The sequence below is a fragment of the Lissotriton helveticus genome, chromosome 7 (assembly GCF_964261635.1).
Source record: "Lissotriton helveticus chromosome 7, aLisHel1.1, whole genome shotgun sequence".
NCBI lineage: Eukaryota > Metazoa > Chordata > Amphibia > Caudata > Salamandridae > Lissotriton > Lissotriton helveticus.
This window is the reverse complement of record NC_136068.1, coordinates 1276767543-1276788955: the sequence shown is the minus strand read 5'-3', so window position 1 is coordinate 1276788955 and position 21413 is coordinate 1276767543. Positions and strand designations below refer to the sequence as shown.

The 21413-nt window shown below is 46.6% G+C and overlaps 1 protein-coding gene across 1 annotated transcript in view; it reads right to left on the bottom strand.

The window, feature by feature from the left end:
• Nucleotides 1-3369: 3369 nt before the first annotated feature.
• KCTD2 (potassium channel tetramerization domain containing 2) overlaps nucleotides 3370-21413 on the bottom strand; it is a 248313-nt gene continuing 230269 nt past the window's right edge. Inside the window, exon 6 of the mRNA XM_078654491.1 lies at nucleotides 3370-8448. Coding sequence (XP_078510617.1) covers nucleotides 8419-8448 — 30 coding nt within the window. The 3' untranslated portion in view covers nucleotides 3370-8418. The remainder of the gene's footprint in view (nucleotides 8449-21413) is intronic.

Sequence of the window (21413 nt, the reverse complement as noted above, 5' to 3'; positions counted from 1 at the left end):
TGGGTTTGTTGCGAGGTTATAGAGGTGGTAGGGGTGAGGGTCGCTGGGCTCCCTGGAGTGGATGAGGTGTTCAGGCTGGTGAGCGAAGACCAGGTGGTAATGGTTTGGCTAATGACTGCTGGTTGATGGAGGCCGTTGGGGTTGAAGGTGGCGGGTTGGAATTGGTCTAGGTGTTGGTGATCTTGTTGTGGAAGTAGACCCAGAGGGTTTCGCAGAGTTCTTGGGAGGGGTGACTAGTGTTCTTTATGGCTGTCAGGTAGGAGAATTCTTTAACTATTTTGAAGAGCGCCTTTGAGTGGTTGGCCGCGGAGTCGATGCGATGGTGATGGCTGCTTTCTTGGCTTCTTTGATGAGCCAGTGATAGTTGCTAAGCGCTGTTTTGTTAGCTGCCCTGTCGGGATGGTTCTTGGTGGCACGCCATCATTTCTCCAGTTGGAGGCAGGTGCGCTTGGTGGTCCCGAGTTCTGGCGCGTATCAGATGGCATGTTGGAGTTCTTGTTGGATTTTGTAGGTTTCAGTGGGGGCGACTCTATTGGCACTGTCGGTGGCCCAGGTGACATAGTTCTGGGCGGCCTGGTCGAGGTCTGTTGAGGCCTCGGGTTGAGAGGTGGTGAGGGCCTGTGACCACTGAGTTTTGGTGACCTTGCTACAGTTGCGGTGGGAGAAGATCTGAATCCTGGTTTGCTGGGCTTCGGTGATGGTGAGGTGTACTGGAGGCAGCACAGGGACAGGGACTGGAGGCGGGACAGGGACTGGAGGCAGCACAGGGACAGGGACTGGAGGCAACGCAGGGACAGGAGGCAGCGCAGGGACAGGAGGCAGCGCAGGGACAGGGGGCAGCGCAGGGACAGGGGGCAGCGCAGGGACAGGGGGCAGCGCAGGGACAGGGGGCAGCGCAGGGACAGGGGGCAGCGCAGGGACAGGGGGCAGCGCAGGGACAGGGGGCAGCGCAGGGACAGGGGGCAGCGCAGGGACAGGGGGCAGCGCAGGGACAGGGGGCAGCGCAGGGACAGGGGGCAGCGCAGGGACAGGGGGCAGCGCAGGGACAGGGGGCAGCGCAGGGACAGGGGGCAGCGCAGGGACAGGGGGCAGCGCAGGGACAGGGGGCAGCGCAGGGACAGGGGGCAGCGCAGGGACGGGAGGCAGCGCAGGGACGGGAGGCAGCGCAGGGACGGGAGGCAGCGCAGGGACAGGAGGCAGCGCAGGGACAGGAGGCAGGGACAGGGACTGCCGGCAGCGCAGGGACAGGGACTGCCGGCAGCGCAGGGACAGGGACTGCCGGCAGCGCAGGGACAGGGACTGCCGGCAGCGCAGGGACAGGGACTGCCGGCAGCGCAGGGACAGGGACTGCCGGCAGCGCAGGGACAGGGACTGCCGGCAGCGCAGGGACAGGGACTGCCGGCAGCGCAGGGACAGGGACTGCCGGCAGCGCAGGGACAGGGACTGCCGGCAGCGCAAGGATAGGGACTGCCGGCAGCGCAAGGACAGGGACTGCCGGCAGCGCAGAGACAGGGACTGCCGGCAGCGCAGGGACAGGCACTGCTGGCAGCGCAGGGACAAGAACTGCATACAGCCCAAGGACAAGGACTATAGGCAGCGCAGGGACAAGGGCTGCAGGCAGCACAGGGGCAGACACCGCAGGGACAAGGACTGCAGGCAGAGCAGGGACAGCAGGGATGGCAGGGACTGCAGGCAGCGCAGCGACAGGGACTGCAGGTAGCGCAGGGATAAGGATGGCAGGCAGTGCAGGGACAAAGACGGCAGGCAGCGCAGGGACAAAGACGGCAGGTAGCGCAGGGACAAAGGCGGCAGGCAGCGCAGGGACAAAGGCAGTGCACGGGCTGCAGGCAGCGCAGAGACAAGGACTGCAGGCAGCGAAGAGACAAGGACCGCAGGCAGTGCAGAGACAAGGACCGCAGGCAGGGCAGAGACAAGGACCGCAGGCAGCGCAGAGACAAGGACCGCAGGCAGCGCAGAGACAAGGACTGCAGGCAATGCAGGGACTGCAGGCAGCGCAGGGACAGCAGGGGCAGGCAGCGCAGTCAGCAGGCAGCACAGGGACCCCAGGCAGCGCAGGGACCACAGATAGCACAGGGACCGGGACTGCAGGCAGCGCAAGGACTGCATTTAATGCAGGGAGCACAGGTGCAGAAGGAACAGGCACAGTGCCTCAAGCTGGAGGTCCGGCGAAGAAAGAGTGACCCAGCCTCCTCCGGGCTATGATGGCCGCGGATGGCCCACTCTTGGCCCAGGCTCCGCCCATGCGCGTCCCGTGTTGTGGGAACCACAGGGGTGCTTTATTCTGCACAGGGAGGTGCAAAAGTCCAGCTGGCCCTGTCTCCGGAGCTGCTGGGAAATGGAGTCTGGTTGAGTGAGTCCAGAAGTGGGAGAGGTTCTGAGGCTCTCTCAGCGCGGAGCAGCAGGCAGGCAGCAACAGGAGGGGAGAACACCTCCTGGAGGTAAGGGCGGAAGGCGGCTGTAGGAAGCTTAGGAGTGACTAAAAGCAGTTTTGGGGCTATACTATTCACTTTTGAATAATAACATGCAACCTGGAGATTTAATGTATGATCATTATTATCTACTAAGTGACTACCAGAGACACCAAGGAAGTCTTGGAATTTCCTCTGACTTGTCAGAAAGTAATGTCCCAAACAGTGAGCGATGATATATACTGTAGGCCTTCTAAGTCACGCTAGCAAACGTGGTTAATTTTTCATGATTGGCAATATGAAGGTGCCAAGAAACTGACTGATGCCTTGATGCAGATCTGTTGAAGAGAGGTGTAGGGCAGGTGGTCTTTCTACTAGTAAGAATGCAACCAAACAAGATACAGACCCTCATTTGGTGGTCTAAATGGTAAGAGAAACCAATTACAGGATTGATCATCAGGAAAAGCCACCCATCTAATTCTATCAATAAGGATGAAAAATTGTATGTGGCAAGGATGAACCTGCTGAGAATGGCGATCTCATTACAGATCTACTCGAAAATTCCAGTCACCACTCAAGAGAATCTTCCAATAACAGTAGCAAAGAACGGCGATTTCCTGGGAGCATTTCCTAGACACCCAGGCAAACCAAAGGACAAAGCGCATGATGTTGAGACATGACTACTCTCATTATCGCTTTTGCAGTTCTGGATTGCAGTTTGGGAAAAGGTAGATTGCATTTGTGGGCGTGGGTAACCCCGAAATCTTAACACCCCAAAATTTACCTCAATCAGAATGCCCACAATTCAATGAATCTGAGACCGCGTTAAACCACAATTGGATGAGGCAATATGTCTCTAAGTTAAGGCACCTCCCAACACATCAAATTAGAACAAATAAAGTAATTTAAGTAAAAGGGTCCAGTCAATAACAGTTCGAGGTTACACAATATTTTAAGGGTTTTATTGCAAAATTCAAAAGTAAGCCGATACAGAGTCAATGCCATGAAGGCTCTCAGTAACTAGGGCAATACAGAGAAATGAAATATCAAAACTTATTTTAAGTCCCAAATGGGCAGCAAAATTGGGACAGAAATTGACAGCATCCCTAGTAGAAGAGTAAAGTCTCTGGCTCAACTGTAAAATCGAGGGTTTTTATAAATTATTTTTGCAAATTAAATTGATAGAACTGCAGAATCATTGTGGTATGATCGTTAATGTTATATTTAAAGCAAATCAGAGTCTTATAATATGTCCTACTGCCTTAACACCTAAGCACTATTCCACTACATGAATACATTTACTACTCCCTCTATCCCAATGTCACCCGGAGATAGTGGACCGAACAAGATACATGAACAACAGCATGTTATATGAATGAAAATGGCACAGTGATCTAGCAGAAAGACCTTGAAGTAACAGTTGCAGTTTTGTGAATCAACTAGGGAAGGTCATCAAGAACAGCATAAATAATGACAATGGAACTAAACAAATACTATTCTCCTTAACTATGTGCTGCAGGAATGACAGACAACAAGATGTGCAGAAGGAAGGAACAGGAGTGACAAGGGTAACATCCATTTTGAACAAGATGGCTGCTAGGTCCAAATTGAGGCCTTGTTGACAAGAGTCCAGAAAACACTCCTCTACACATCATAAGAAAGGTGTTTCAAAATGAATGGTATTATATCAATGTGTACCTGTATGATCGAGTGGGAAATGATACTGCACATTGTTTATGATGCACAAAAACATAAATGCACTAAAATCCTCCACGCTAGTCTCATCCATTTTAAGGTCTGCATGGGCTGAGTTTGCCCCATTCTCATTTACTCCATCTCCTACTGGTGGCTCTTATTCTAGAACAGCATTTGATCTCAGCCTCTTTACTGGCATTCTATTTGTTATCTTCCCGAGCTGTTTGCCCTTCCTTATAGGTTATGAAGTGTTCAATTAATTAACCGATTCCTGCAAAGGAGAGATATTTCAATCTTTGTTCGAATCTCAGAGCAATTAAATAAAACAAAAAGCTAAAGCACATGCTTATCGCTGGCTGAACTTTTTCACTACCGAGAAAATGAAATCTTGCTGCTTCTTTTTCTCCTCTCAAACTTCAATTTTCAATATCCTCACAAAGGTCAAATCGAAATCTCAGGGGTCTGGATTATACAGACTCTTCACTACAGCTAAATGTAAAGTTGTAGTGTGAAAGAGTAGTTCATAGCAATAAGATATTACATCAAGTATGTGCCCAATCAAGGAACCTAAGTACTTGATGCAAAATACACAACGGACTACTAATATTTAAAACAGCCATCTATTTCCGGACAAATAAATACATCACTTTTGCCCTACCATTATGTTCTAGTCACCAAATCATGAAATTGAATATTAAAAAAATATCACTCAAATGCGGCAAAATTTCATGAAAATAAATATTATTCCAATACTCTTGTCTTAACAATCTAGGCAAAAATGCAAATTTTAATGACAGTGAAACTTAGTTAGCTAATACTCTATTAATGTGAAATAACTAGTCTTTTGCCAAAATTATTGGTCTTTTTTTCACTCTTATTATTTTTGAAAATCCTGCACTACTTTTCTGAGTATGCCACGCCCCATCTTACTTGTTTTGATGGAGGATCTAGCCCGCAGACGGAGTGAAAAAAAAGTGTTGTAGACCTTATCCATATGCTAAAAGCACCTTGCAAACTAGGCGTTGAGGATACTGTGAACTTTAAAAAGAGGTCCATTTCTGAATAGGATCCTCTACTTCTTTTTGTAATTTAAAAAAACTGGAAATGTGTCAAGTGTAAAAAAAAATACAAAGAAAGGGGTGGAAATTGTTCCTAAACTTACGAGTCTAGGCATGATTCTTCGCTGGAGAACCTAAAATGCACCAATCTTTCATAAACTTACCTTTCCCAAACAAAAGGAGTTGCTAACTACCTAATCCTACAATGACTCACATATCTCTAACCAATGGCATGCAAGATAGAAGCATGCTGCGGCCCACTGACTCATATTATAGAAAAGGTGCTCTGCAATCTAAGACAATGAACACAAGGTTGGCTTTTCAATAACACATTCAACATTTTTATTAAGGAGACAAGGCAATCACAGCTGTTGAAACAGAGTTTACCAACAGACTGAGCAGACAGTGCAAAGCTCACAAATTTCTCAAGCACAACCATAGGCCTGTAACAAACTAGGGCCTGGAAATGAGAACCATTCCAAGAGCATATGGTGGAAAACGCATTAGAGGTTGGTTTGGGAGATGGCCGTGTGCTTAAAAAACTCAGCTTGAATATATTAACGGATGTTAGTTCCAAACAATGTAGACTATGAGAAAGTTCTGTTCCTGTTTTAACCCAAGAGTCTCCCGTTATACACTCAGAACCTTATACATCCCTTAACAACAGGCAAGAATGCAAGCCCACTTCTGTGCACTTGCCCTGAAACCAAATCGTCTTTGAAATCTCAGCTACGGGTATAATTATTAAAACCTCGAGGGTCATGGGCACAGGGGTTCCGAAGGCCCAAAAGCAAAACTGTGTATTGTAAGGGTACATTTCCCCTTTCCTACACAGAAATCATCCACCTGGGATTGGGTTAATACCCAACACAGAGACGCACAACACCAAGCATTGACAGCACATAGCCATGGTGTCACGAGTTGGAACCGTAACCCCTGCTGCCAGATGCCAAATGTTATTAGGCACAGTTGGTAGTCCTCTGCTTGCAGGATGAATTGCTGAAGATGACATCCCAGATCACAGTTAGAGGCTGCTGTTCTTTAAGAATGTAAGCAATTGTGGTGCATAGGAGACAAACTCTGGCATCGTAGCTTAGCAACCAGGGCTCCTTCCAAAATGTAGAACGCCCAAAAAGATAATTTGGTAGCAACAGCTACATCTGTGTGAGCAGCTATGCCTGATGCTTCCCAATATACACCTATTGGCAAACCCTATGATGACCCCCAAACTTTACACTTCAGCTCCAGCCAGAATTTCTAAAAACTCAAGTCGTTTACAAGGGGTAATATATCAAAATAATTCCACATAAATACATGCAGAGACCACCAAATACCAATGTTAGACCAAGTGGATACTTCAACATAGCACATGCACATATCTCCAACTTCAATAAAGAGAGCTGGGAATCCAGAGTGCAACACATCCAGTGGAGGGGTAAGTAAGGAAAGGCCAAGTCATTGTCTGAATTGAGGGGAGACAAACCTACACCCAAACCTATTAAGATAAAACACAACTCTGTTTAGCCCAAGGCAAGCAAGAGAGTGCACAGAGCAAAGTATTCTACACATTCCATACTCAGAAGGCTGAAAGGATTGGTGGGGCGGAGGTACACACAATAGCTGGAACTAGGAATGCTGCCTAAACACAATTTCGTATTACCTATGGGACTAAAATAGTTGAACTAGTTTATCTACTTCAATGATTTCTGCAGTGCCCTTACATGCATTTTCTTACAACAGAGGGCTTACTAGTCGTGTCAAACAAAATGTAGCTCAATGCACCACTGGAGAAATGCCAGGTCCACTTTGGCTCATAAACGAAATCAGGAAATTAGGCACAAAGTGAGGCCACAGAAATGATCCAATGCCACATATTGCAAACACAACACTTTGGAGAGAAATCTGCACAGTTTTGGCAACATTAAGGAATCAATAGGAACAGAAGACTGCTACAACACTTGAGTACTTGGCCCAGCTCAAGGAGACGAGACAGGGGTGGGAAACAGGGAAAAGAAGTAACAGAGTATAGGACCAGGGTTGGGGGGCATATGGCGGATAGAAGACAATCCTGACTGGAGTTTAACGGAAGAGCAATGGTGTCAGAGACTGAGCCAAAGTCAGGGAAGGGGAAGTAGCAGTAATCTGGAAGGCAGTACTCCTGCTTCAGGGGTAAATGGAGGTGCAATGCTCCCATTGAGAGAATCCATGGTACAAACCATTAACAGTGAACCTGCTTGACATGATGGGTAGTGAGGAATAAATGTTCCAAAGGGAAAGTACAGGCTTCAGAGAGGGGAAAGTGCTGCCTTTGTTTCTTGAAATGGAGAAAAACAGTGTGTCCATGGCCAAAGTGCATGCTTTAAGGGAGGAGCAGTACTCCCAAACAGCACCACGTTCAGAGGAGGAGCAATGCTGCCATAAAGGTCTCTGATTCAGGAATGGGGAAGAAAGTGCTCCAACATAGGACCTGCTTCAGGGGAATGGAGAATCAGCGTTGATGTATTCAAACTCCATGCTTCAGGGAAGGGCAGAGAAGCACTCCAATAGAGAAATAGGTTTCTATAGGAGAGAGGTCATGGCTGTCCATTGCTCCCATAGAGTGTGTTACTTTTTCCTACTACAGAATCCCACAGAATAGAATCCTGCAGATGACACACAGAGCAGAACTGGTAATTGCAGCTGATTAAGCATCTAAACGTGGACAGCCACAAAGCCCAGAACATCGTGCAACAAGTGTAGTAGGACAAACCAGAAAGAAGACAGGTTCATGTATCAGGTGCAACAGCACAAAGCATAAAAAATGTTGTCCATGCAACAACTCAAACCAAAGGAGGCATGGATGATGCAACAGAGGCAACAGCACCAACTAGCATAAGCGAGATTCTCTGGGTAAAGATTGGAAAGGAATTTCACCCATTCTAAAAAAAAAAAACACGAGTTGAGAGATTGGAACATACTTCAGACCCATTCTCAATCCTCAGCACGTGAATTCTTCACTGTTCTCAAAAGGGCAATAGTTTTAAGTGAAACCAGGCTCCAACGCAGAGAAGAAGCAAGAGTCTGTGCCCCAGGCCAGGGTGCTTTGGTTGCACAATGATAGGTGAAAGGCAAGATAAGGCGATCCCATGGTACACAGCGTTCCTGTGGTCAGTTCGGAAATAAGGATGTCCAGTGTAGACTTCTGCCATCTACCTCAGCCGTTCAGCGACAAAAGTTCATTCCAAAGCTCTCCATGATCACATCCGAGATCCTCGTTCTTGAAGAATCTGCACATTAAGAACAGAAATTAGTCAACCTGTGCGACTGAGTTGAAATGGTGTACTGCTAGGAGTACAAATGTCTTGTTCATACATCTCAACCTCCTGTCCTCACACATTCTCCCGTACACTCTTGGATTCCTCAGACATAAAAGACAACTCTCATATTTGTTGATACTGTGTGAAGTGGTAGGCAGTCAAGAAATATAGAATCAGATAAATATAAAATTACTCATAAAATCATTGCGCAAACAACATTTTTGTTTTAGTAGGGTACTACTACATTGGTAATATGTATTTTGGCGTTTGGCACAAAAGTCATGAAGACAATTTTATTGCCAAAACTGCAATGTGCCTCTACTTCTACGTGCAATTCCTTCACATATGGCTACAGCATTGCTTCTCTATTCACAATGGAAGACTCATGGCCAGGGGTGAGTGCCAAGAAAGAAGTGGACCATGGGGAACAAAGATGAGAGGGAGGAGAAAGAATACAATGTGGCACACTCTGCCTTTCATGAAACACAACAGCTACTGGGACCAGCAGTATGCATATACTTGGTCATTCTTCAATGGAAACAGTTCAGTCCGAAATGCTAACTTAGCCCCCCTCACTGGGCCATCACCTTTGGGCTACCTATAACACCCTCTATTTTTCATGCCTAAGAAAAGAGAAATCATTGAAAAAGGGCTGCCATAGAGTCAAAAAGGGGTGTGTGCAAAAAAAGAAGAGAAGCCAAAGGACAACAAAAGGAAGCGACATTTGTAAAAGACCGGGTGGATCGAGACACCTCAAGATAGGAGGGATTAAGGATGGAGGGAGAGTTCTCCCCTGCCATAAATAATCAACCAGATGAGAGCGAGGTGTAAGCACAAAAGCAGTTTTTTTATATTTCAGTTACGGTTTCTTTTTATTAAAACAGATTTTTCTTCAAAAATAAACTTGAACTTGAAATAATCACAAAAATATGTAAGCTGCAAACATCCTCGAATGTCGACATGAAGAAACACCACCACCTGCAAACATCAGGTGACTTTTACGTCATACCCGCTTTCGTTTCACTTTCATTGTATTTTGAACTGCAGAAAGAGGAGCCATTGGCAGAAAGGTTGCAGTGTACGTAAATAGCTGTCACTCATCCCAATGCAAGGGTCTGCTAACATCCCAAGGCGCAGCACCAAAGCATCCTCATCAGGCTAAAGTAAGTGGTGGGAGAAGGGAGCTAAAACGGTGGGCCGCCTTAATAACAAATTTACCAGATACGCAGTGGTCAGGTACTTTACACACTTGTGTTATTTGTCTGGATGTAGAGAGCCGATCATGCTCTTACTGTGCAAACTTCCATCTCTTGAAGGTTCGTTAAACAGCAATGGTAAGAACAAACGTCACAGCGCTCTACAAAGACGCAGATCCAACCATTGCAGGGAGTGTCCTAGTTGAGACCATGAGGAGAAATTACTCCTCAGATTCAATGGACTATAGTTTTTTTTGCTAAGCTGGCTGGCATCAAACTTTAGATTCTCTTGCTCATTGGCCACTGGTGGAGTGCAAAGCTGTAAATGTTTCACTGGAAAACGATCATATTTAGTGACCTTTCATGGATCTCAGTGAAGTTACTGCAGTCAAACTTACTAAAACCTCATATTCACCGAATGAAATGTTGGGGATGATATGTTAATTTCTGTATTGACTGGTATTCCTGCTACCTTTATTTTTCAAATTGTGTTTTTTCTATGAGGTTTGCCTCTTTGTAAGCCACCTGTCTTTGTTTCTTTTTACAGTGAAAGGAGGATGGTCTGTAATTCTTTATTCCTTGATATATCCGCTGTTGCTCTGGCTACTTTTTGATCCAAGATGAATTTCAGACACTATCAAGAGCACTTGAAGACAGACCGTCATCTTCTATCAGATTTACACACTAGACAAACTAATTTCCCCTGCTTATAAGGATGCTGGTAAGTCTACTTTGCAACTTCCTTACAGTCGTTATAATTTTCCATGTGTGGGCAAAACCCAAAATAAAACAAATACAAGTAAAAACTGAATTCATTCCTAAAAATAACTTACAACTAGGTCTTAGTAGATGACTTACTGCTAACTATAAATCAGGTGATGAAAAATGGGGTTTCAACACTGACAAAACAAGAAACTATTAACCCCTGCGGTGCGGAGGACGGCCTAGAGCTGTTTTCAGCCTCGGTGGTTGAGTGCCGAGGACAGCTCCAGGCCACCCTGGCACCCAACCGTGTTGGGAGTACTGGTGTTCCCCCCCCCCCCCCCCCCAGGTCCCCCCCTGCGACATACCTCCATTGGGGGTGGCAGCAAAAGCGTTTGCCTGGGCCGCCGACCCCTCCCTCTGTGATCTGATGACACTGGAGCGGTGTGCCAACGTCACCTGATGGTGCCAGGGACGCACTGGAATCCATTTGGGTCAATCGCTTAATAAGGGAGGTCGTTCCTTTGGTAAGTCCGTCCTGGGGTGAGGTGGGGGTGGGGGGGTAGCAGAACAGACACAGTGAGGAAGGAAGGAATATGCTACTTACCAGTATGCATCTGTTCTTGGCATGTAGACCTGCAGAGTTGTACATTTCGCAATAGATCGCCACCTGGTGTTGGGCTCGGATGATTGCAGGTTGTTGTTGTCTTCTTGGAAGAAGTCTTTGTAGTCACGAGATAGGTGACTCCTCCCTTGGACAATACTGCGCATGGTCATCGACTCCATCCTCAGATTGTTTTTCCCCATGATGGGAAATGATTGAGTTAGTAGAAAAAAGAGAAAAAAGGATGTCCATGCGTGTGCATCTAAGTAAGATGTGTACTGGAACGGATACAAGTCCCGGGGAGGCGGGAGGGCATGTACAACTCTGCAGCTCTACATGCCAAGAACAGATGTATACTGGTAAGTAGCATCGAGGCATATGAGCTGCAGATTGTACATTTAGCAACGATTGTGCAGCAGTGTCTCCCCTAGCGGTGGTCGCTTGTATCCGCTGCAGTATACTGAAATAGTGTTTTAAGTACAGCTTGGCCTACTGCAGCTTGCGGCTTGGCTTGCACATCACACAATAGTGTTTAGTGAAGGTGTGTATTGTAGACCATGTTGCTGCTTTGCATATGTCCTCTAATGGTATGTTTCCTAAGAAAGCCATAGAGGCTCCTAGTTTGCGAGTGGAGTGCGCTCTAGGAGGAACTGTCAGTGTACGTTTCGCTTTTTGATAGCATATTTGAATACACTTTACAATCCATCTGGCAATTCCTCCTTTAGAGATGGGTTTGCCTTTGTGTGGGGGTGAGAAAGATACAAATAGTTGTTTTGTCTTTCTGAAGGATTTTGTCCTGTCAGTGTAGTATAGTAGAGCTCTTCCAACATCTAAGGTGTGTAGAGCTCTTTCTGCAACATAGTCCGGTTTTTGAAAAAACATTGGTAACTCTACTGATTGGTTAAGGTGAAAAGGAGTAATGACTTTTGGCAGGAATTTTGGATTGGGTCTAAGAACCACTTTGTTAGGGTGGATTTGAAAAAATGGTTCTACTGTTGTGAATGCTTGTATTTCACTCACTCTTCTGAGAGAGGTAATGGCAACAAGGAAGGCAGTTTTCCATGTAAGGAATTGCAGTTCACACTTGTGTAAAGGCTCAAAAGGGGGACCCATAAGTCTTGTAAGGACCACATTTAGGTGCAGGTGGTAACCTAGGTGGGATTATTCGTTTTAATCCTTCCATAAATGCTTTAATTGCAGGTACTCTAAAGAGAGATAAATGCTGTCTATTTTGTAAATAGGCTGCAATTGCTGCTAAATGCAGGCGTATGGAAGAATAAGCCAAATTGGACCTTTGTAGGTGTAGAAGCTAGCAGATGGTATTTTGGATGGAAACATCCAGTGGATCAATGTTATTGTTGTTACAGTATATTGCAAATCTTTTCCACTTAGCTGCATAACATGCTCTGGCAGTGGGTCTTCTAGCTTCTTTAATTATGTTCATACAGTCTTGTAGTAGGTTTAAGTAACCAAACTCTAAGACCTCAGGAGCCAGATCGTCAAATTCAGTTGGTTTGGGTCTGGGTGTCGTATTTCTCCATGGTTCTGTGTTAACAGGGATGGCGTGAGCCGTAATTTTTTATGTGGGACCAGTGAGAGATCCAGTAGCGTGGTGAACCACGGCTGACGTGCCCATGTGGGGGCCACTAGTATTAGTTTGAGAGACTGTTGTCTGAGCTTGCGTACTACTAGTGGAATGAGTGGGAGAGGCGGAAAAGCGTACGCAAATCTGCCTGACCAGTTCATCCATATCGCATTTCCTTTCGATTGTGGGTGTGGAAATCTGGCGGCCAAGCTTGGGCATTTCGCATTCTCGTGGGTGGCAAACAGATCTATCTGTGGATGCCCCCACCTTTGGAAGAATGGTTGGAGAACTTGTGGGTGCAACTCCCATTCGTGGATCTGTTGTGACTGACGACTCAACAGATCTGCTATCTGATTGTGAATTCCTGGAAGGTGTTCTACTGTGAGGTATGTTTTGAGGGATGGCCCATCTCCAAATGGTCTGTGCAAGTTGGGACAGTTGCAGAGAGTGCGTCCCGCCCTGTTTTTGTACATAATACATGGCTGTCATATTGTCCGTCCGGATTAGAACAGCCTTGTTTTGTACTTGTACTTGAAAGGTTTTGAGTGCTAGGAAAATTGCTAGCAGCTCTAAATGGTTGATGTGGAACTGTTTCTGTTGATTGTTCCATTGGCCCTGTGTGGTATAATGCAAGAGATGGGCTCCCCATTCTGTGAGGGATGCATCCGTTGTGAGCACTATTTGTGGAATAGGGTCTAGGAACGGCCGTCCCTTTGTCAAGTTTTTGGTGTTCCACCATTGCAGAGAGCGATATGTACGGCTGTCCACCAACACCAGGTCTGTGAGCTGACCTTGAGCCTGATTCCACTGTTGTGCTAGACATTGTTGTAGTGGGCGCATTTGCAGTCTTGCGTGAGGGACTATGAAGATGCAAGACGCCATCATGCCTATTAGTTTCATGAACACTCTGGCTTGAAGAGAGTGTTGGCATTGAAAAAGGGAAACTAAGTTCTGAATGCTTTGAATCCTGGCTTGACTGGGATACGCTAGAGCTACTGATGTGTCTATAGTAGCTCCTAGATATTGATGAACGTGCGAAGGCTCTAGGTGCGACTTGGTGTAGTTTATTGTAAACCCTAAGTCGTGTAATGTTTGAATCGTTTGTTTTGTGTGTTGTACACACTGGTTGAACGATCTTGCCTTTATGAGCCAGTCGTCTAGGTAAGGGAAGACATGTATCTGTTGTCTTCTGAGATGTGCTGCTACTACAGCTAAGCACTTTGTAAACACTTGTGGTGCTGTTGTGACCCCGAATGGAAGGACTTTGAACTGATAGTGTTGTCCTTGTATGACAAATCTTAGATACTTCCTGTGCGCAGGATGTATAGGCACATGAAAGTAGGCGTCCTTTAGGTCTAGTGTTGAAAGAAAATCTCCCTGTTCTAGCAATGGGAGTACTTGTTGTAAAGTGATCATGTGAAAATGATCTGACTGTATATAATGGTTGAGGGGCCTGAGGTCGAGAATTGGTCTCAGTGTCCCGTCCTTTTTGGGGATTAAGAAGTACAGTGAGTATACTCCTGTTCCTTGTTCTTGTAGAGGAACTACTTGAATAGCATCTTTTTGTAGGAGTGCTAGAACTTCCTGTTGAAGCAGAGTTATGTGTTCTGTGGACATTGGACGCTGCCTGGGTGGTATGTTTGGGGGGGGGGGGTTGCTGTGAGTTCTAGGCAGTAGCCATGTTGGATAATCTGTCTTACCCACTTGTCTGTTGTGATGGAATTCCAGATAGGTAGGAACTGTGATAGTCTGCCCCCCACAGGAGTGGAATGCTGTAGGGGAGGCAGAGGGAAGTCACTGTTTGGGAGTGGAAGAGGAGCGGTTGTTGTTATTACCTCTACCTCTTCCCTTGTTGTTATTGCCTCTGCATCCTCCTCTAAAGTAACCTTTATTAGAGGAGGTTTGTGTGTGTGTTTTAAAAGATGATGTGGTATCTGCACCGGTTTGCTTGGAGCCTCCTCTATACGAGGAGCGGCGAAAAGAACCTCTAGTTTGGGTGGATTGTAATGCACCCATAGACTTAGCAGTGTCTGTGTCCTTTTTCATCTTTTCCACTGTATTATCTACTTTCGGCCCGAACAGTTGGTTCTGATTGAAGGGCTGGTTTAGGATGGTAGTTTGTACTTCTGGTTTGAAACCTGAAATGGGTAACCATGCATGATGTCTGAGAATAACACCAGTGTTAACTGCTCTGGATGCTGTGTCAGCTACATCTAGTGCGCATTTAATTGAGGCATTATATATTAATTTGCCTTCTTGTAAGAGCTCTGCTGCCTGATCCTTGTATTGATCTGGTAGGTGTTCCATTAACTTTTCTAGTTGGTCGTAATGAGCCCTGTTCTATCGTGAGAGTAAGGCTTGTGTGTTTGCTATGTGCCTTATGTTTGTTGCCTGTGCAGCAATCCTTTTCCCTGACGCATCAATAATCTTGGATTCTTTGTCAGGCGGAGGTGTGTCACCAGAAGTTTGAGAATTGGCTCCTTTAAGTGCATTTGACACTACCAAAGAGTCTAATGGCAGATGTCCCTTAATGTATACTGGATCAGCTGGTGCTGGTCTGTACTTTTTCTCTATTCTGGGATTTAACACTCTACACCTTACTGGATCTTTAAAAATGTCTGGAGCATGTTTAATGACTCCTTTGATCATGGGTAATATTTGAGTAGACCTTTGTGACTGTTCAAAAGTGTCTAATAAGAAGTCCTCCTCAATGGCATTAGAGTGCATAGGAACCCCATGGTAAAGTGCAGCTCTGTTTAGTAAATGATTAAACCCAATACTATCCTCTGGAGGAGAGGGTTTTGTTGGGCAGTACTGAGGATCAGGGATGTCTGGTGCATTGTTTGGTGCAAAATTATATGCATCGTCTTCCTTGGGATATTCTGGGTTGATATCCTCATCTAAAGGGTATGTATGTGGCTCTGGTACATCATCCCCCCCACCCAAATCATACTCCTCGTCAGTGTGGTGTGATGATGCAGGAGATTGGATAGAAGTCATAGGTTCAATATATGGATTAATAGGAGAGGAAGAAGGTGAAGGAGAGGAAGGGTGCATTGGAGAAGTTGCACAATCCTTTTTGGCAGGAACCACAGGTGTAAGTGGTGTGTCTGCTGGCCTTTTTTTATAAGGAATTGCTTCCACATGTCCAGTTTGTGGGTTAATATGGACTTTTTTCTGTTAGGATCTAGTGTAAACAGATCTTCCTCCTCTATAATCTTCTTCGGCGTCGATTCCTTTTTTCGGTGCCGATAGAGGTTGCTTAGTGTTTTTTGCCTTAGGAGGAGTGATTGAGTCCTGTGGCAATTTTTTCGGTGCCGAAGGTGTCTTAGGTTTGTCTGGAGTCTTTGGTACCAATATTGGCGGTTTCGGCGTGGAAACAGGTTTTGCTGGGCCTGCGGCGCCGGAATCTGGCTTCCCTTCTTTGTTTTTGGAACCAGAAGGTTTTGCAGTGGATGCTTTCGGGTCCGGTACTGTCTTTGGCTTCGGCACCGATGTGTCTTTTTGTTCGGGTGCCGAAGGGTCTTTGTCTCTGGGCACCGAAGGGCGTTTTGGCTTCGGTGTCGACGAGTCCTTCGGTGTCGAAGGATGTTTCGGTGCCAATGGAGGAGGTGGAATTGGCACATGTGTTTTTTTTCGGTGCCGAGGCACCGGAAGGCATAGTCTGTTTCCTCGGAGCCCGAAGGCGGAGCGTTAGAGGATACATTTCGGTCTCGATTGGGCCCCATGGGCGGAGTGCCGACCGTTGCCTTTTGTTTTTTTGAGGTACTCACGGGTTGTCGAGATGGAATCGAACCGTCCGAGTCCTCTGCCCCCGATATGATCTGGAGATCAGGTGAGTCTTCCTCGGCGACGAGTGGGGCCTCGTCCTCGGAGATATCTTCGATCGGATCTTCATCCGCGGAGACGTCTTCTTCGACGATCTCCTCTTCAAAGACGGCCTCCGGTGCTGGTGCTGATTTCCTCATCTCGTGTCGACGGGCCCTCCGATCCCGAATGGTCTTTTTCGATCGGAAGGAGGCACAGGCTGTGCAGGTCGACTCGTCGTGTTCTGGCGAGAGACAGAGGTTGCAAACCTCGTGATGGTCGCTATGAGGGAATTTTGCTCGACATACCGGGCATCTCTTGAATGGAGTTCTGTCCATGAGGCGTAGGCCGTACGCCGCCGATAGGCCCAACGGCCCACGTCGACGCACCCGGATGTAGCTGGTGATGTCGAAAGTCTGTTAGATGTCAAAGAAGTTTATTTAAAGTTTCACGCTTCGAAAATGCAGAAAAGTGTTTTCAAGCCGGAGCGGAAAACTTTCATCCGAACCCAGTGGCGGAAAAAAACAATCTGAGGATGGAGTCGATGATCATGCGCAGTATTGTCCAAAGGAGGAGTCACCTATCTCGTGACTACAAAGACTTCTTCCAAGAAGACAACAACAACCTGCAATCATCCGAGCCCAACACCAGGTGGCGATCTATTGCTAAATGTACAATCTGCAGCTCATATGCCTCTAACATTGTTTTCCTTTCAATCAATCACTCGAGAGTTGTAGAACGCAGCTAATCACGCAAGGGTCTAGGATCCTCCTGGGATCAGTTGAAGAGCCAGGTCTTGATTCTCTGTCTGAATTCCGTGAGAGGAAGGTATGTGGAGGGGGAGGTTATTCCAGGACTTAGTGGCGAGGTAGGAGAAGGAGCGTCCTCCGCTGTGGCTTCGGCGAATGTGGAAGTATGAGCGAGGGCTAGGGAGGCAGAGAGCAGGTACCTGGGGGGGTTGGAGGTAGTTCAGGTGGTGTCCGATGTAGGCTGGTCATTGGTCGTGGAGGGCTGTGTAGGCGTGGTTCAGCATCTTGCATTGGCATCTCTTCTGGACAGGGAGCCAGTGGAGATTATTGAGGTAGGGGGAGATGTGGATCAGTTTTGTGAGGGTGAGGATGAGGATGAGTCTGACAACTGAATTGTGTATCATCTGGAGTCTCTTCAGGAGTTGAGTGGTGAGTCCTGCTTAGAGCCTGTTGCCGTAGCCGAGTTGGCTGGTCACTAGGGAAGCCCCTGTGTGTCTGTAGTGGATTCCTGCTCCACAATCGCAGGTGGGCCTTATCGGAAGGTGGGTTTCTGTTGCAGTACCACCACCACCACCACCACACACTTTTTGCCAGGTTTCTGATGCACTTTGACTTGATGTGCCATGGTTCCCTGCCATATCAGGTTCCCAGGGCCTGTGTTCTCTCCCCAAAACTGTACGTTAGTTTCCCCAATTGGCCTCTCTCTGGCCACAGGTAAGCTCCTTGTAAAAGGTACCATTGGTACCATGACCAGGAAAGACCTCTAAGGGCTGCAGCACCTATTGTTCCACCCTTAGGGGCCCAGGACACTAACACCGCCATAGCTGGCTGCGTGTTTTGGTGCAGAGAAAAGTGAAGAGTCGACATGGCACACATCCCTGTGTTCCATGCTTGCAACCCACTGCCTGGGGCCTAGGTAAGTTACCCCTCTAGCAGAGTGCACTAGCCCTCAGGTGAGGGTACAGTTGCATGAGCACTGTACCTTTACCGTGTCTAAGCCCATTCTTAAACATTGTAAGTGCAGTAAAGCCATTAAGAGTATATGGTCTGGGAGTTGGTCATTACAAACCGCGCAGCTCCCATAATGGCTGTACTGAAATCTGGGAAGTTTGGTAGCAAACTTCTCAGCACATTAAACCCACACAGATGCCAGTGTGGGATTTAATGTAAAATGCATCTTAGAAATCCTAATGACTCCCTGTCATTTGTCACCACCAGATAGGTTTCTGGACCCCTGGGTAGAGGGCCACCGCTCTCTGGGTTCAGCAACAAAGGCCATCCTGGGCAGAGGTTGTTGCGGGGATTTTGCATATACACAGAACTATGCGCAGGAAAACAGGACTTCTGTGTGTAGGGGCCAAGCCTTCCTACCACCTCAGTACCCAAAATACCAGAAACAACTATCTATAGTGTCTCATTCGTTCTCCTACATAATCACGAAGCTACAAATTATTAGACAACACAGAACACAGGAATCGCGGTAACAAAACGTACCCTTTCGCTCACTCACTCGTACTTGTACACAATAAGAATAGACAATGTTCTAGTTCAAAAGGTTTATTTGAACTATAGTGCTCTGTAATGCAGTATACAAGCCACTACCAGCAGCAAAACGTATAAACCTAAAATAGTTGGCATTGTAGCAAGTCCATAGACTATGAAAGGGGATGTCATCGTATGCCACACTCCCCTTATATAAAGTAAGATCACCTGGACTTTATCAGCAAACCAAATACCTTAGTACCTAGATGAGAGTTGTACATCATAGGAACAGCATAGCTCTTTTCCCTGGAAAGGTTCCTCTTCAAGTGTGTGTTAAACCAACATGCCATCCCGTGATATCAAAACATAAGTCTTCAGCAAACACAGCAGTGTTAACGTGTTTTGTCTAGGTGCTAGGGACTGACCAGAACAGAACAACAAGGGGCACTGTTTATCGACCTTGCACAGTGTGTTCAGACTAAACTCCAGAAACAGGCAGAGAACACAGAAAGCAGACCGTTCTCATGTGAAAGGCACAAAGTCTTGCAAAATAAAATCATGTAGCAACGTACGCAAAAGCAGAATCATGGCAGCAGAGCTCATGCGAACTTAAAGATGTCGACAATGACCCCACCAGCCACAGGACACCCTCCCCTTGGCCAGGTCGTAGCATATTGTTAAAAGGACCCAAACAGAGTTCAAAAGTAAGCATAGTCAAGAAGCACTCAAAAAAACACTAATTTGGAAAATTAAAAAATAATAATAATTTATTATTTTGTCATTCATTGAGAACGGGATTAATTTGGAGTTGGAAAATCCATCACAGTATGTGAACCTAAGAATGCAATTCCTTCCAAGAGGTCATCCCTATTGTTCGTAGCAAAAAGGGATGCCATCCAATCAAGTAGCTCGAAGGAACACACATGTTCCTCATAATCCGATACCTCCAAGAGCATATCCGGGCAACTTGCGTGATATTCAATTAAACTCCGTTGCAAGAGGTGCTGTGCAGACGCACAGTTATTCCACTCAGCCAACACTCAAGTGCAGACGCATGCGCCATACGATCATCGAGAGAACAGGCCTGGTCATGGGCCACTAAGGGACCCATAAACAGGTCATAATCCGGGTCTGTGCATGACATATTGGAGAGGCATAAATCCAAGGCACAATAAACAAGCATTGGAAATGCAATAGGTCTCGCATTAGATCAGTTGGAGCTATTGGTTTTGTAAATGACATTTTTTTTTATGTGTTAGTTTTGAAAATAGCCAAATTAATAGCTTTGTCATTTACAATGCCAATACTTTAAACTTTTTCAAATGTGACACCTATAGCATTTAATAGTGTGAATTGAATGGCGCCAGCAAACTAAAGAGAGACTAGACAGCCTGTTTGTGACGGGCGCTTGCTTTGCATGTAAGTAGAGGGAGATAACAGCGGAAGGAATGATATAAAGTAACCGAACACACTAAAGAGAGGACATTCAAAGTGTTTATAATGCGCACGCGGTTTGCACCTAAGAAAACGAAGATATCATCAAAATAAATAGTGTGAACTGAATATTTCACTCCCGTGATCGATTTGCTAGCGGGGGCTAGTGGTGGAGAGTGGGGAGAGAAGCTGAAGTTTCAGTAAGGGCGGTTGAGTTCAAATTTGGATGAGTGAGGGACATGGTGTGGATCGCATGGCTCGGGAGGAGGCTAAAGGGGGATGGGTTCAGGGGGATTGTGTCCCGGAGTGCGTGGTTTAATGGCAGGGGTCTGTTGGGACAATATCACTGAAAGATGTGACGCAGAATTTCAGGCAAGGGTGGTCATCATTTTGAGTTATAGCACAAGAGCTTGTAACAGTGCCAGGTTATATATTTGATGAGAGTAATTGTGCTATCAATCCATTGATCGTTAGGCGAGTCTTCCTACAATACAAGATGCCCACGAGTCAACAGCACACAAAACGAAAAGCGAGCCGAAACCTCAGGCCTTCATCTCCCAAAACTCCATCCTTCTGCAAACCCAGCAGCTTCAAACTGCCTGTTTGCCATTTATCAGATCCCGCACCTCATGCCTCAACAGAATCCCTGCATCTTTAATGATATTGGTACAATGTGCAGCGAGGTGGGGAGTGAGGAGGAGGGACAGGGAGGCGAGTCAGGGGACACACGGAGGCTGAGGGGAAACAGGAGCGGAGGAGAGCAGGGCACGAGGCGGAGAGGGGAAGACGGAAACTGGGGATGAGGGTATTTAAATCCGAAAGTGGTCGAGGAAAGAAAGAGGTGAAATAAACGTAATAGATTTAAAAAGCAAAGACAAGAAGGAATCTGTTAAAATCAGGGCAGATGGAGAATCAAGGGAAAAAATGCAAGCAAGGTGGGGACATAAAGAGAGACAGGATAAAGACAGACAGACTTCGGAAAGTACAGAGAAGAAAGGGACACATTAGAGGCGGGAGTGAAAACAATCTTCTGATTTCCGCTGCCAGAGCTGCGCTGTGCATTCACGATGCCGATGATCGCCATGAGGTGACAGAGCCGAACCGCCGCCAGCTGCGGGAGGAAGGGGCGGGCGGCGCGGACTGTCAAATGCAGGGATATTCTTGGAGAAGCCGCGCCTGATAGACGAAGCAATGGTGGGAAGCAACCATAAAGAACGCCTAGGGCTGACGGTCGCCGGAGAGGGACAATTTATTGTAAGATGCATCAAGGGGATACATCTGTGCGGGGACCGACAAATCCCACCGTATGGATGTAAAAAACGCGTTGCACAAACATATTTGTAGGCACATTTAAACAGGACCGGTGGAGCTACTGA